The sequence below is a fragment of the Neovison vison genome, chromosome 7, assembly GCF_020171115.1.
Source record: "Neovison vison isolate M4711 chromosome 7, ASM_NN_V1, whole genome shotgun sequence".
Taxonomy (NCBI): domain Eukaryota; kingdom Metazoa; phylum Chordata; class Mammalia; order Carnivora; family Mustelidae; genus Neogale; species Neogale vison.
In genome coordinates, this window is record NC_058097.1 from 193471180 (window position 1) to 193488252 (window position 17073).

Consider the following 17073-nt stretch of genomic DNA (forward strand, 5'->3'; position numbering starts at 1 on the left):
TGCCCTTCAACGGATGAATGGATAAGGAAGATGTGGTCCATATACACTATGGAGTATTATGCCTCCATCAGAAAGGATGAATACCCAACTTTTGTAGCAACATGGACGGGACTGGAAGAGATTATGCTGAGTGAAATAAGTCAAGCAGAGAAAGTCAATTATCATATGGTTTCACTTATTTGTGGAGCATAACAAATACCATGGAGGACAAGGGGAGTTAGAGAGGAGAAGGGAGTTGAGGGAAATTGGAGTGGGAGATGAAACATGAGAGACTATGGACTCTGAAAAACAATCTGAGGGGTTGGAAGTGGCAGGGTGGTGGGAGGTTCGGGTACCAGGTGGTGGGTATTATAGAGGGCACAGATTGCATGGCGCACTGGGTGTGGTAAAAAATGATGAATATTGTTTTTCTGAAAATAATTAATTTTAAAAGGTAAATAATAAATAAATAAAAATAAATTTAAAAATTTAAAAAAATAAAATTTAAAAATTTAAAAATCTGGAAAAGAAGAGAAATGATAATGCCAAGAAATTCTCAATTTTTAAAATTCAAGTGACACAAAAGTATTCTTTCTTTTCCTAGACCTGAGTATGTAAGGTCTTGGAGGCTTGCAGGTCAGAAGGAAAAAGTCAGTCTCTATAGTTCAGAGGTCACAGACAGGATCCACAACCTCTGAAGCAGGAAAAAAAAAAAAAAAATCGCTGTATTCCTCTCTTCCCATTCCCTTACTGACCTTTTCTAAAAGCACTATCACAAGAAACAGGAATCACTCTCATGACTTATGGTTTTTAGCTTTACTTAGTAGGTCAGAGAAGACTAGGAAGATGTTTCATAAAGACTCCTAGTCCCGAAAGATAGATGGTAATAGGAATAAAATAAATCCAAGGAACTGAGCTAAGAGCATCTTTATCCTGTTTATCGTTGTAATAAGAACACAGGAAAGTCCTATGACATATTAAGTAGGAATTTTCTCTTAGAGCAGTGCTTCTCAAATTTAATATGCTTACAAATCACCTATGATATGATTAAAACCCATATTTGGATGTAGTGGATCTAAGTGCAGAATGTGGTGCTAAATTTCTAATAAACCCCAAGGTGATGTTGTTGCTGCTGCTCTGTGGAGCACATGTTGAGGGACAAGAGCCTAGATTAATAAGTGAAACTCATTTTTTCCCAGACTTGAGATTTTTAGCTGAGACATTTGAGGCATATGCATAGAAAATATCAAAATACATCATCAAGATGCAAAGATATTTGAGCCAAAGGTTCACTTATGATTTACTGTAAACTGGAGGCAGTTCCATCTTAGTGACCATATTTCTTCTGAGGACATTCTTCAAGGCTCGCTTTACATCTTTGTTCCGTAGACTGTATATCAGTGGATTAAGCAGCGGACTTACAAAGGTGTAGAAGACAGCTATGATTTTGGATTCCTCGACAGTCTTATCTGTTGATGGTCTTACATACATGCAGAAGAGTGTCCCATAAAACAGGGTCACAGCCATCATGTGGGAACCACAGGTGGAGAATGCCTTGTGCCTTCCCTCTGCTGATTTGATCCGGAGGATGGCAGCAATAATGAAGGTGTAGGACACCAGGATGATGCTGAGGGAGTTGGAGAGGTTGAAGCCAGCTGATATGAGCATGGCATGCTCTTTGACATAAGTATCGGAGCAAGAAAGCTTAATGAGTGGTGGGTCAGCACAGTAGAAGTGGTTGATGACATTGGATCTACAGAAGCTCAAGCGGAAGGTTAGGATGGCCTGCAAAAGCCCATCTGAGAAGCCGTAGACATAAGGAAATGTGGCCAAGCAGATGCAAACGCGCCTGGACATTTTCATACTATAGTGCAAAGGGTTACATATGGCCACATAGCGGTCATAGGCCATTGCTGCCAACATGTAAAGCTCAGTGAGGAGAAGTGCAATGAAAATGTAACACTGTGTAAAGCAGCCAGCAAAGGTGATAGTCTTCTTCTCTGACAAGAAATTACTCAACATCTGTGGGGTGGCATTTGAGGTGTAGCACAAGTCTACAAAGGCCAAATTAGTGAGGAAGAAGTACATGGGCGTGTGAAGGTGAGAGTCCAGCCTGATCAATAATATCAGGCCCAGGTTGCCTACGAGGGTGGCGAGGTACACACCCAGAAACAGCACAAAGAGGACGGGCTGAAGCTCTGGATGATCTGTTAATCCCAAGAGAACAAATTCAGTCACTAGGGTGGAATTTCCTCTGACCATTTTCTTAGCTGCCAGCAGTGTTCACTTAGATGAATAAAATAAAGTGAGAAGTGAGTGAGAAATCCATTATGTATTTCTCTCTCTCATTCTCCATTCTCACACTCTCCATCATCCTTACACAACTATTACCAGTGTCAGCAGTTGGAATAGCTGAGACTTTTAAGAACACCGGGGCCCTGGGGCGCCTGGGTGGCTCAGTTGGTTAAGTGGCTGCCTTCGGCTCAGGTCGTGATTCCAGGGTCCTGGGATCGAGCCCCACATCGGGCGCCCTACTCAGCAGAAAGCCTGCTTCTCTCTCTCACCCTCTCCCTCCTGCTCTGCTTACTTGTGTTCTCTCTCTAGCTCTCTGTCAAATAAACAAAAACAAAAAACAACAACAACAAAAAAGAACATTGGAGCCCTTATGAGCTTGGTGTGTAATGTGCAGATGATTCCCAAGACAACAGACACTGTGACACAGCCTGTTCTGGAATGGGGGTAAGGGGCTTATAACAAAAAAAGTTTGTCTACGAATGGACTGAATGACCAGTTGTCACTTACGGTTCACTATAAAATCATAGGCTTCATCATTGATCCTGGGAATGGTGCCAGGCAAAATGGTGACATGTGTTTGAAAACACTCAACAGTCAACAGTGTTTGCATATTTCGAAACTCAACTTTTGAGACTTGCACCCCCTTACTGGCTGTATGAAAGAGCCCCAAATTATAGTGGTTTGAAGAAAAATCTCTGGAACCTGTTTTGCTGCTCTATCAATAAAATACAGGGAAATGTGGTATTCCTATGCAAGCAGACCAAAGATAAAGATCCCAAATTTGAAAATAACAAAGCCCAATATAAATTACTAACGTAGGGACATTCATTCTGAAGCACTTGTATGAATCAAGAAAGGGAGACATGGGTATTGGGGGGAAGAGAAGTGGCCAAAACTTAAGATTATAGAATTGTTTGCTTATCCATTTTTTAAAATTTATCATAGAAAGCATTTAAGTTTACAGCATAGTTGCATGTGTATGCTACTGAAACAACACAAATTGAACTCTAAATTTTTTAGCAGCATTATGTAAATAGTTCAGTTTTCTTCACTACAGAATTACAATGCCCAATTAGGAGAGATAGAATCATTCTTGGCACAGAGTTCAGGTGATACTAATTATAACAAAAGCATTACGCTTTTAGATAAAATTACCAGTTCATTATAATATGAATTATAATTTAAAAATTAAATGATGAATAATTTTTCCAGGAGTCGGGAGAATGTATTTGGGTCATGGATTCTTTGTGTTTTCCTGTGTTAATTTTAAATTGATAGACTAAGTAAGATAAGTGATTAGAACTCAAATGACTCTGAGAGCCATTTGGATAATAAGAATGAGTGACATGGGCTGGGTCTGAAGAGCCAGCAGCCACTCAGGTTACTATACAGTGATGTGGGCTCCATGTTCCAAGAGCTTAAGAGTTCCAAATTTAAACAGGTATCAGAATTCATTATGTAATGTGAAACTTACCACATGCAATGTTGGCAAATACTTCCATTTGTAAACCTATCTTTACCAGAATACCACAAAGGAAGCCTATAAGACTGATCCACTGAGATGCAAATAGTAATATCATTCAATGCCAGTGTCACCCGCTGTATTTCTATTCTAGTATCTGAGCTGTTCCTGAAGATGGAAGCAAGTACCCTCCAAAGTTAGCTACTTTGGCTCAATGATGTTTAGGCAGATGAGGTTAGGCCGATGCGGTAGTGGATAACAGTGCTTCTCAGGAGAGCACTGGTTGGTATCTTCATGGTAAAGGAGGCATATGAAGAGGAAATTAAGGTTATAATGGGCTCGATAATAAATATTTGACACAGTAAATGTGTTCAGAAATCAGGATAGCATCAAAGATTGATAACGCTTAACTGGCACTTGCTGGATAACTAAGTCTCTAGAAAGGCAAGAGAAGAGAGGACTTTCAGAGGGTGTAAATACTACATACAGAGACAGGAGGCTTGCCAGAGAAATCAAAGATATTGCACATAGATGCAGAGATAGGTCTTCTATTGTGCCAAATAAAACATTTAAGAAGTGGTAAGCAGTCAAACTAAAGTCCTTATCCCAAGCCAAAAAGTATGATGACTCCTGAAATCTACACGGTAGCAAATCTTTGGGATATATATCTGAGGGGGCGTGTGGGTCTATATCCACCACACCTATATTATGGTGATGGGTTGGAATCAACATTCCCTGTTAATTTGAAGTGGAAGTAATTTGCAGGGCTTAAGTCTACAACTTTGGCCATTGAGAAGAAAATCACTCTAATTTGAGAATCTGGATTTGTATAAATAGCAAAAGTGCTTTTCCTCACTCACCAGAAAGATGACTCTACTTGGAAAACATTCACTTTCACAGGTAAATCTTCCATTCTGAGGGCATTATGAGATTCATCTAATCTTTACATCTGTATAGTCTGTATAACTATGCCCTAAATGCTAGCACCTGCTTGGCCATCATATTACATTTAACAACTAATAAAGACAATAAAAACATAAAGGAGAGGGGTACCTGGGTGGCTCAGTGGGTTAACCTTCTGCCTTCAGCTCCAGTTATGATCTCAGGGTCCTGGGATTGAGCCCAGCATAAGGTTCTCTGCTCAGTGGGGAGCCTGCTTCCCCGCCTCTCTCTCTGCCTGCCTCTCTGCCTCCTTATGATCTCTCTCTCTGTGTCAAATAAATAAATAAAATCTTTAAATATATATATAAAGGGGAGATGGAATTTAGCTTGTCTGCTTCAATTCCCCTTAAGTAGTTTAGCAACCATGTTCTACAATTTAGGAAGAAAAGACTACATTCTGATTACAGTACTTTTTTCTACACATACACACTTCTGGTTTACAAAGTAATGAGGCTATTTTATTTTACCTTGAGAAGAATGCTACAACTCGTATAGAGCAAGAACAGTTACAAATGAGGTCCCCACAAATCTTAAATTTGCTGGCACCTGGATTTTTAGATTAGTATTTTCAAAACTATGTGCAGCAGAATAACTGGATATCAGGCAACAAAATAGGTCTATGGTGAAATTAAATTGAAAAATGCTGAGAGAAATAAGTCAAGCAGAGAGAGTCAATTATCATATGGTTTCACTTACTTGTGGAGCATAAGAAATAACATGGAGGACATACGGAGATGGAGAGGAGAAATAGTTGGGGTAAATCAGAGAGGGAGACAAACCACGAGAGACTATGGACTCTGAGCAACAAACTGAGGGTTTTGGAGGGGAGAGGGGTGGAGGGATGGGCAAGCCAGGTGACAGGTATTAAGGAGGGCATGTATTGCATGGAGCACTGGGTGTGACACATTAACAATGAATCTTGGAACACTGAAAAATATAAAATTACAAAAAAAAAAAAGATATACTTTATAGGAAATGACCTGGAACAGAATGAAAGATGCAAAGAGAGGAAAAACTATACTTTATTTTTCATAAGAAGATTAAGTATTTAAAGAAAAATTATTCTATCTGAATGACTGGATGAATTAATATGCTCACAATCAAACCAACCAACTAAGAAATGTTAGTGGTGCTTTGATTTTTAATAAATTGACTCTTAATTTTAAAAAAATGCTGAGTTTTGCAAAAGAAAAGGAAAATGGGTTTCTGGACTGCAGGGAATCTCAGATCTCAGAGCCTTTTATATGCCCACAATGCATTGTGAAGCTTCGGAGGGTGGGCAAGAACGTTCAGCCTTTCCCAAGCTTACTAGTTCAAAGAGCCTGAAGCATCTCTAGTGTTCTCTTAGAATCCCTAATTCCACACTGAGTACCAGAGATTGCTAGAACCCTTGCACCTCAGCAGCAAAACAAAATACAGGGATGTAAGACCTATTTTGCACTATTTGGAAAACACCTTCCTTCAGTGGTGCCCCTGGTACACTATTAAAGCACTTTTGAATTTATCATTGACTCATGGTCTCAAAAAAAAAAAAAAAAAAAACCACAACTGTTTGAAGGACTACTGAGCATGGAAGAGGAACCCTGTAAATCTTGGGAATATTTGGGAGAAATGGGAAGGAATAGAAGCAAGCAGAAAAACATCTAAGCGCTCCCAGGGCAAGAGAATGCAATGTGACAACAGAGCTCTGTATATCAAACACAGGTGAGCACAGGACATTTCTAATGCCAAATGCATTTTCTCTACAGCAGGACCCTAAGCATGAGCACCTATTTGCACATCATATCATATCAAACAAATTAACAATGGTTGCTTATTAAGTGTTTGGGATAAGTATATAATAATTTACATATATATGGATATAAAATAAGTTCCAAATATTTTAAATACTCTCATATAATTTGCACATATTTTAACATTTTTGTGTTGAAACTACTACATGTTCTTTGAAAATCATGTTTCCCTCTCTTTTTATAACCCTATCTTGCCATCCATGACTCTAATTTCCAAAACCAATCTGAGTTTCTTGCCTGATCAAATTTTATAAAGACCAGAAGGATCTGAGAACATGATTCTCAATATCTCAAAAAAAAAAAAAAAAAAGACATTTGAGATCTGAAATGCGTATTTGACAAATACTGTTGGCAAATTTAAATCTCTTTGGTAGATCTCAATGGTAAATTCAAATTTGCTGCATTAGAACTAAAGCCTTTTTTCCAATAGAAATAAGTACCTGAGTGATTTTGGGATACGTGATAGAAATTCAACTGAATGTTATTTCTATTTCTATAAGCAAAATTTTGTAGAGCTTGCACTTCTAGTGGGAACTGCCTTAGATATCTTCCTATTTAAGTTTATTGGACCCTGCATGCCCCGTAGTTGGAAAGATGGTTCATTTATTTGATAATTATTCAAGGGGTAGCAAAATCTATCCTCCACGACTCTGATTTTTTAACTCTTATTTCAATGTAGAGTGCCAAGTAATTCATACTGAATTATTGGAGAGATCGCTCATGCATATTTTGCTGCCTGTATGAGAAATATCACCCAGAAAAATAATTAAATTTCAGTGAAGAAGGGAACCAGACATCCTACTAAACAGTGTCTCCTTACGACATCGGCATCCAACTGGAAACTTCTGGGTAATTAGAATTCAATGTAAGTAGCAATGATTTTTTTTTTAAATCTGTTTCCTTTATTTAAAAAAAAATGTAATGAAAATAAAACTCAGCATAAGGTTTCACTGCCTCAATAATGTCAATTTGCTTTTCTCTGGATTGGAATGCTCATAGATAAACAAGATAATGGACTACACAGATTTTTTTCATGCCGATGAAGCTGATTCACAAGGATGTTGATATGCATACGTATTTTTATTACATAAAAATGCAAGAAAACAAAACATTACTTTGTAATTTAGTAGGGATTATTGAGCAAAAAAATCATGTCGTACGTGGTAAATTGGTAAACGTGATGAATATAGGATGAAAAAGTGGAGCTCCAAGAATTTCCTATTTTCCCACTTAAAATCATAGTGCAAAGCTCATTTCTGTAAGTTATCACCGGTTCCTGACACCCTGCATGTTGAAATGTTCATTTGGGGAAAAGTTTGCCCTCTTCAGGGTCCAGTTAAAATGCACATGTCCGAGGGAGCAGGATAAGGTTGAGTGCCCGTTATACTTAGGAACTATTCCATGTGCATAAAGTCACCATTTTGTTGTTTTATAAGGTGGATTGAGTGTGAGACTAGGAGATAACTGAAGCCAAGGAAAGGACCACAGACAAGAGAAATAAGGATTATTGAAGTATAGGGTCAGTAATCCAGCATACAGACAACCTCAATGGGTCATATAGATAGATAAATGTTCAGGAATATCTGGAAAAATAGTAATATTTTCAGGTCGGAAATGAAGAAACAGGCAAACAAGTCAGTTAGTTGGTGGAGCCGTCAATCATCTTGTGTGAATATTAATTTCCCAGAAGGAGCATCTTCCTTGTCTCCTCCACCATAATGAACCCCAGCATCTTCCTCTCTCAGTTTCCATTCCAAAGTCTCACAAATTTAAGAGCAAGGTACATTACCTGATTACAATGAATGAACCTAAATTTTGGATCTGTTACACAGGATGGCTTCATACCAACGAATACTATCAGTAAAAACTCATTTGAGTCTTCATTTAGAAAACATTTTTTTTTACCTTGTTATAGTGAGTTTCCTTATATGGACGTCAGTCCCCAGTTATTCAATATCAGGACTTTGACTAAATAAATTCTAAAATGTCCATCATTGATAACATTCTGACTCAGCATTTATGTAGTTACAAATCCTACACTCATTACTAACCATGTGTCTCCTAGTTAATATAAACTTTCCCTAAAAGTTTCTCTCTCAAATAATTTTTTAAAAGATTTATAACGTTCTATAAGAGCTTTATTTTTTCTAGAATGAGTATATCGATTCCTGCTTCTGTCTCTTTTCAATGATTTGATTAAGTTTTGGGGGGGTATTCATTCAACAGATATTATTCTTAAAATTTATGAGATTATCAGGTGCTTCATCTTATATGCTTATTCAGTGTGTGTTAAATTATTGAATGACTGGGGAGAACAATATTTTTAAAGTAAAATGATCAGTGTAAACACATAATTCCAATGAGACTTTCATGTTTTCTAATGAATAATTTAAAAAAAAATACACACCCACTCATTCTAACTAGCCAAGAAATTAAAGTTGCTTTTGTTGTCACCTAACTCTTCCTGATTAAAATCCAAAACTGAAACAAGAAGAGAAAGTGCAGGTATAGAAGTCAGAGCTGTCATTCCTACCTGACCCCAGGAAAGACTCAGAGACATTAGTGGTCCAAGGGATGAGTTCCTGGGAGTGATTTATACCCAAACTGTAATGTGAAGCTCTTATTCCTAAAATATTTTTACCTACCCTGAAGAATTTCAGTATTACTAAAAGAGAAAACTCCAGGGAAATAGTTATTTATATAGATACACTAATTAGAGTCTTGGGATTTTCACAATGTGTTTGCATCAGATAGTAGTAATTTTTTTAAAGATTTATTTAGTTTTTGAGAGAGGGAGAGAGAGCATGTGGTGGGGAAAGGGCAGAAATAAAGGGGGGGAGTGACAGAAAATCTGCAGCAGACTCCCTGCTGAGCACAGGTCCCATGGTGGGGCTGGATCTCATAATCCTGGGATCATGACCCTGAGATCATGATCTGAGCCAAAATCAAGAGCTGGATGTTTAAACAACTGAGTCTCCCAGGCACCCTCAGTTTGTGATCATTTTGAGCTGATTGCTTTAAGTGATCAGAAGTTTATTCTCATGGAATCTTTGCGTTATTCTAGTCAGGTAAATAGGACAATTAATAAAGACATAAAATAATAATATAATCCATGGGATTTATGTTTTTGTGATTTTCCCTAGTCTGAATTTCGTTTTATCCACATAGTTGCTATTGAATGAACGTTTGCTGAAAGGACTTTGATATCTAGATGAAAGCGGTAAGGTTATTAAACCCAGTGAGTAAAACCATTTGGATAAGATATCATAATGAGCCACAGCAGATTTCATTCAAGAAGTTAAGTCCCGGTGTTAGAAGATAATATTTCATGAAAAACTTGGTGAACATATCATTTAACAACAAGTTGTTCATCTGCCCACAAGTGAAAACAAACACGCTAAATGTGAAAATAGTATGTCTATCTTTTCTTACCATTTACCAAGTGTCCAATTATCCACTCATCCAAGAGATACAAAGATAAAATGATACGGTCCATGTGCTCACAGTCCTTAGTCCAACTGTGAAGTCTTCAGTTGTGGCACATTCTGCAAATGGTGTATTGAAATCAAAGTTCCGAATATCATCTTCCTCTATGTTCTCTGTCAATCTCTCCCTCCTTCACTGGTCTAGCCGTGCTGATCTCATGACCACCTTTTTTGCAAATTCAGAAATTTCTGGTAAGCCGTGTCCCTGCTTTGAATACCACTTCTCCCAAACGTCCCAGGGTTCATGCCTGTTCATACTTTAGACGGAGCTTCAATGTCAATTTCTGAGAGAGGAATTCCTCCACCTAATGAAGCCTCCTCACCACAGTAACTGTTCTCACTTATGTGACCTCGTTCAGTTCCTTTATGACATTCATTACAATGCTAATTGTAAATGGAATGTCTGTTGGCTCAAGATTTGTCTTTCCTTCCAGGCCATGAATTCCGAGAGGATCAGAGACTGACATTTTATATTCACTCAATATACAACACTCAGCACAGGGACTCAAACATCCTAAGTGCTCCATACATAAATTTTGAGTGAATTTACTGAAGAAATAGAGCCGTATTTCACCTACCAATGCCTTTGGGTTGATGTAGCATTTTTAAATTGACACATTTTGCACTAAATACAAAATCATGAAATACTTCTAAAGATCAGTATAATCCGACTCTGCATGGCTTGCATTCTAGCATGGAAGCACATGAGAGCTGAGGAGAAGCTTCCTACATTACAGGGCAAGTGCTCTGTGGTTTGCTGAAGATCCCTAAACTTATTATTATCTTCTAATTACCCATTCCAATGTCACAACCTAATTTAATTTTTTGGCCCTATTATTGAATATAGCAGAAATGTACCCAAAATTTTAGTTACAAAGTAGAATAGGAACATTCATATGGAAAATGATCAGTTCTGCCTACAAAAGTCTAGCAAGGTAACTCAGAGGTGATGACTTGATATCCGTGGTGACTTGATCAGTTGAGGAAGAAAGAAAAAGCAGTTTTTACATAAGAAGATAGAAAGTCATGGTTTTTAATTGAATCACCTCTGTTCCATGTGAATTTATATCAGGTTGGTGGGAGAATCTTAGTTTGCACTTGAAATCACTCTTTTGTTAAGACCGACACTTAAGACAAGGCTGATACTTAATGAAACGACTCAGATTCCAATAATGGATGGGTGGATAAACACATTGAGGTAAATTTTAAAAATGCAATCCTATTCATTAATAGAAAATATATCAGATTATGGATTCATAGAACAACTAGATGATTCTCAAAAATATTTTGCTAAGTCCAAGAATATACACACAAATACTGTATATAGTTTCATTCTATTTATACGAAATATAAATTTAAATATTTATATATAATAAATAATATTTAATAAATAATAAATAAAAATAAAGTTAGGAAAGTACATTGTGATTATCAAAAGCTAGGTATGTGAGAACATAACTGTCAGCAAAGGGATAAAAAATGTATTGTAAGTGATGAAATGTTCTATGTATCAATTGTGGGGGCAGTTATAGATATATACACATTTGTCAAAACACATTGAGTTGTGCTTAAAATGGACACATTTTATTGCATGTAAATTACACAATAATAAAGTAATATTTTTAAAAACCTAAAATATTTTATTATTATTACCAAACAAAAGTAAGCTAAGGATAAAAGAAGTTAAATCCCTTGTTCAAATTACACATATCAAACTTTAAAAGCAAAATTCAAATTCATTTGTACCCATTATCTATTATATAGTACACTTTGTATATAGGGATTTGTTATTTGTGAAGAAAAGATGTATCCATTAATAGAATAAAATATTAAAATTATATGATCATCTCAATAAATGCATAAAACATATTTTACAATACTCATGTCCTATCATTAAAACTCTAAACAAATTGGGTATAGAAAAAGCCTACATGAATATAATAGAAGCTATATTTGACAAGCCCGCAACTAATATCATACTTCATGGTGAAAACTTGAAAGTTCTCCTCTATGGTCAGAAATTAGACAAAGGTGACCACTATCGCCACTCTTATTCAACATAATACTGGAAGTCCAAGCTAGAACAATTAGGCAAGAAAAAAAGCATCCAAAATCAGAAAGAAAAAAGTAAAATTGTCTCTACAGATGATATGATCTTATACACAGAAAACCCTAAAAACACTATCAAACAACTGTTAGAATAAATGAATTCAGTAAGTTTATGCAGAATGAAAAATTACAAAGCAAAAATAAGTTACATCTTTTTTTTTTAAGATTTTATTTATTTCTTTGAGAGAGAGAGAGAGAATGAGAGAGAGTATGGGAGAGAAGCAAACTCCCTGCTGAGCAGGGAGCCTGATGTGGGACTTGATCCCAGGACTCCAGGATCATGACCTGAGCCAAAGGCAGTTGCTTAAACAACCGAGCCATCCAGGCACCCAAGCTACACCTTTATATAGTAATAAAATGGTATATGAGGAAGAAATAAAGAAAAAAATCCCTTTTTAAAATAACATGAAGAAAAATAAAATACTTAGGAACAAATTTAACCAAAACATAAAGATCTTGGGGCGCCTGGGTGGCTCAGTGGGTTAAGCCTTTGCTTTCAGTTCAGGTCATGATCTCAGGGTCCTGCAATCGAGCCCACATTGGGCTCTCTGCTTGGCAGGAAGCCAACTTCCCCCCTCTCTCTCTGCCTGCCTCTCTGCCTAGTTGTGATCTCTCTGTCAAATAAATAAATAAAATCTTTTAAAAAACATAAAGATCTGTAAATTAAAAACAAGTCTTTGATTAAAGAAATTGAAAAAAAAAAACATAAATAAAAAAAAAAAATACCAAGGGTTTATGAAGTCAAAGAAAGTTAAAATTGTTAAAATGTCCATACTCCCAAAACCCATCTGTGAGTTCAATACCAGTCCAAAAAAAAAAAAAAAGTCCTAAAATTCATATGGAACCACAAAAGACCTCAAATAGCCAAGACAAACATGAGAAAGGACAAAGCCAGATGTATCACACTTCCTAGTTTCAAATTATTTTACAAAGCTATAATAATGAAAACAGTATGGTACTGGCATAAAATAAAACAAAACCAAACAAAGCAGGGGAGGGGGACAGACACATAGACCAATGAAACAGAATTGTGAGCCTAGAAATAAACCCATGCATGTAAGGTCAACTGATATTTGACAAGGGAGTCAAAAATACTCAATGTGGAAAGGATAGTTTCTTCAGTGACTGGCGATGGGAAACTGGATAACCACATGACAAACAATTACATTGGGTCTCTATCTTATACCACACACAGACAAATTAACTTGAAATGAATTAAGGACTTAAATCTAAGACCTGCCATAGGAAATAGGTTATTTGACATTGATCTTGGCAATGGTTCTCTGTAAATTACACCGAAAGCACAAGCAACAAAAGGAAAATTAGACCATATTGAATTTAAAAGCTTCTGCACAGCAAAAGAAACAATCAACAAAATGAAAACACAACCTATGGATTGGGAGACAATATTTGCAAACAATATATGCAAGAAGAGGTTAAGGTCCGAAATATATAAAGAACTTATACAACTCAATACAAAAAACAAAGAACTAATTAAGAAGTGGACAAGGGATCTGAATAAATTTTTCCCAAGAAAACATGCAAATAACTGACAGGTAATGAAAAAGTGCTTCAGGAAAATGTAAATGAAAGCCACAGTGAGCTATAATTTTACAGCTATTAATATGGCTATTATCAAAAAGACGAAAGATAACAAGTTCTGGAGAAGACATGGAGAAAAAGCAAGCCATGTGCATTTGCTGATGGAAATGTAAATCAGTACAGTCAATATGGAAACAGTAGGGAACTTGCTCAAAAAATCTAAAATAGAACTATGATGCGATCCAGTAAGCCCTCTTTCTGGGGCTATATCCAGAGGAAATGAAATCATGATCTTGTAGAGATGTCTGCACCCTCACATGCACTGCAGCATTAATCACAGTAGTCAAGACATGGAAACAAGAGTCCATTTGCAGATGAAGGAACACAGATGATATACAATGGAAGATTATCCCATCATTAAAAAGTGGAAATTGCCATTGGTGTCAGCACGGATGAGCCTTGAGGGTATTAGTTTAAGTGAAATAAGTCAGAGAGACTAAGACTATATGATCTAACGTTTATGTGGAATCTAAAAATGTCAGACTCACAGAAACAGTACAATGCTGGGTGGCAGGGCTGGGGACGTGAGAAATGGGGAGATGTTGGTCAAAGGCAACAAGTCTTCAGGTATAAGATGAATAAGCTCTGGGGAATCTAATGTATTACATGGTGACTACAGTTAACAATACTGTCCTGTATCCTGGAAAGTGCTAAGAGAATAGATCTTCAATGTTTCCACCACTACCACCACTACACACAAACAAATCATGCTTATATGACACAATTCATGTGTTAACTCATAGTCTTTTGATAATCATTTCACAACATATACGTGTATTAAATCATCAAATTGTACACCTTAAGCCGCTACAATGTTATATATCAATTATATCTCAATAGAGCTAGAAAAAAGCACTAGATTTAGTAAATTTTCAAGATTAAAATCATAAGGCATATGCTCTCAGACAACAAAATTAAATTACAAATTACAATGAAATATCTTCTGAAATTCCAAATACATGGTAATTAAGCATGAACTTCTGAATGGCCTATAGGCTAAAGAAGGCCGCATCGGGAAAAATAAGAATATTTTGCAAACTGAATGTAAAAAGTACTGAATATAGTGGTTTTCAACTAAAGTCATGTTTGGGTAAACTGTATAAACATTTATATGAGAAAAGAAGTGAAACTCAAATCAATAATCTAAACCTTCACTTAAAAATCTTCTGGAAAAGAAGATAAATGATAATGCCAAGAAATTTTCAATTTTTAAAATTCAAGTGACACAGAAAGTGTTCTTTCTTTTCTTAGACATGAGTGCGTAAATTCAGGCTTGCAGGTCAGAAGGAAGAAGTCAGTCCCTATAGTTCAGAGGCCACAGACAAAATCCACAAACTCTGAAGCAGGAAAAAAAAAAAAAAAATCGCTGTATTCCTCTCTTCCCATTCCCTTACTGACCTTTTCTAAAAGCACATTCACAAGAAACAGGAATCACTCTCGTGACTCATGGTTTTAGCTTTACTTAGTAGGTCAGAGAAGTACAGAAAGATGCTTCATAAAGACTCCTAGTCCCAAAAGATAGATGGTAATAGGAATAAAATAAATCCAAGGAACTGAGCTAAGAGCATCTTTATCCTGTTTATTGTTGTAAACAATAAGAACACAGGAAAGTCCTATGACATATTAAGTAGGAATTTTCTCTTAGAGCAGTGCTTCTCAAATTTAATATGCTTACAAATCACCTATGATGTAATTAAAACCCAGATTTGGACGTGGTGGATCTAAGTGCAGAATGTGATGCTAAATTTCAAATAAACCCCAAGATGATGTTGTTGCTGCTGATCTGTGGAGCACATGTTGAGGGACAAGAGCCTAGATTAATAAGTGAAACTCATTTCTTCCCAGACTTGAGATTTTTAGCTGAGACATTTGAGGCATATGCATAGAAAATATCAAAATACATCATCAAGATGCAAAGATATTTGAGCCAAAGGTTCACTTATGATTTACTGTAAACTGGAGGCAATTCCATTTTAGTGACTGTATTTCTTCTGAGAACATTCTTCAAGGCTCGCTTTACATCTTTGTTCCGTAGACTGTATATCAGTGGATTAAGCAGCGGACTTACAAAGGTGTAGAAGACAGCTATGATTTTGGATTCCTCGACAGTCTTGTCTGTAGGTGGTCTTACATACATGCAGAAGAGTGTCCCATAAAACAGGGTCACAGCCATCATGTGGGAACCACAGGTGGAGAATGCCTTGTGCCTTCCCTCTGCTGATTTGATCCGGAGGATGGCAGCAATAATGAAGGTGTAGGACACCAGGATGATGCTGAGGGAGTTGGAGAGGTTGAAGCCAGCTGATATGAGCATGGCATGCTCTTTGACATAAGTATCGGAGCAAGAAAGCTTAATGAGTGGTGGGTCAGCACAGTAGAAGTGGTTGATGACATTGGATCTACAGAAGCTCAAGCGGAAGGTTAGGATGGCCTGCAAAAGCCCGTCTGAGAAGCCATAGACATAAGGAAATGTGGCCAAGCAGATGCAAACACGCCTGGACATTTTCATACTATAGTGCAAAGGGTTACATATGGCCACATAGCGGTCATAGGCCATTGCTGCCAGCATGTAAAACTCAGTGAGGAGAAGTGCAATGAAAATGTAACACTGTGTAAAGCAGCCAGCAAAGGTGATGGTCTTCTTCTCTGACAAGAAATTACTCAACATCTGTGGGGTGGCATTTGAGGTGTAGCACAAGTCTACAAAGGCCAAATTAGTGAGGAAGAAGTACATGGGCGTGTGAAGGTGAGAGTCCAGCCTGATCAATAATATCAGGCCCAGGTTGCCTACGAGGGTGGTGAGGTACACACCCAGAAACAGCACAAAGAGGAGAGGCTGGAGTTCGGGACTATCTGTAAGGCCCAGGAGAATGAATTCTGTTACTACACTCTCATTTGTGATAAACATTTTCTCAGAGTCTGGACCTGTGCTAGAAACAATAGAAATGAAGGAGACAGGAAGGTACAAATCATATTACTGACTATTGAAATGATTTTTCTCAGTATCTACATGTATCATTCATATTATACTACCCTAAACAGATTCTGTACTTCTACTAATCCATTATTTCATTTGTCTTTGTATTGAATTACTATTATATTTCTCTATATAGACACCTACATTTATACCTATAGCTATACCTAAGGATAACAATATTTATTTCTATTCCTATATCCATGTATACAACTGAGCTACATATCCTCTTTTTCTCTGCAGTATTTTTAGCTTCTCAAACGCTACTTATCCTACAAGGCTTGGTATGTTTTATGCTTCCAGCACAAGCTGCCTACTTCTCTTTCATTCTGTAGCACATTACATCACCATAATGTGTCTACTTTCTACTCCTCATATACTCCTTTCTCAGGGGCAGGGACCAAGTCTAGCTCATTATTGCACTGTGACTTC

The 17073-nt window shown here is 36.9% G+C and overlaps 1 protein-coding gene across 1 annotated transcript; it reads right to left on the minus strand.

Moving 5' to 3' along the window:
- Positions 1 to 1272: 1272 nt before the first annotated feature.
- On the minus strand, positions 1273 to 16575 carry LOC122913661 (olfactory receptor 5M11-like). The gene is made up of 2 exons (XM_044260311.1): positions 15985 to 16575; positions 1273 to 2244 (listed from the first exon to the last, which is right to left on the minus strand). The coding sequence occupies exons 1-2, from the start codon at positions 16573 to 16575 to the stop codon at positions 1273 to 1275; spliced, it is 1563 nt and encodes a 520-aa protein (XP_044116246.1).
- Positions 16576 to 17073: the final 498 nt, after the last annotated feature.

Coding starts and splice junctions, on each gene's coding strand:
- LOC122913661 (XM_044260311.1), bottom strand. CDS start 16,575: ATGTTTATCACAAATGAGAGTGTAGTAACAGAATTCATTCTCCTGGGC. Junction 2,245..15,984: donor ATACTTATGTCAAAGAGCAT/GCCATGCTCATA, acceptor CTGGCAGCTAAG/AAAATGGTCAGAGGAAATTC.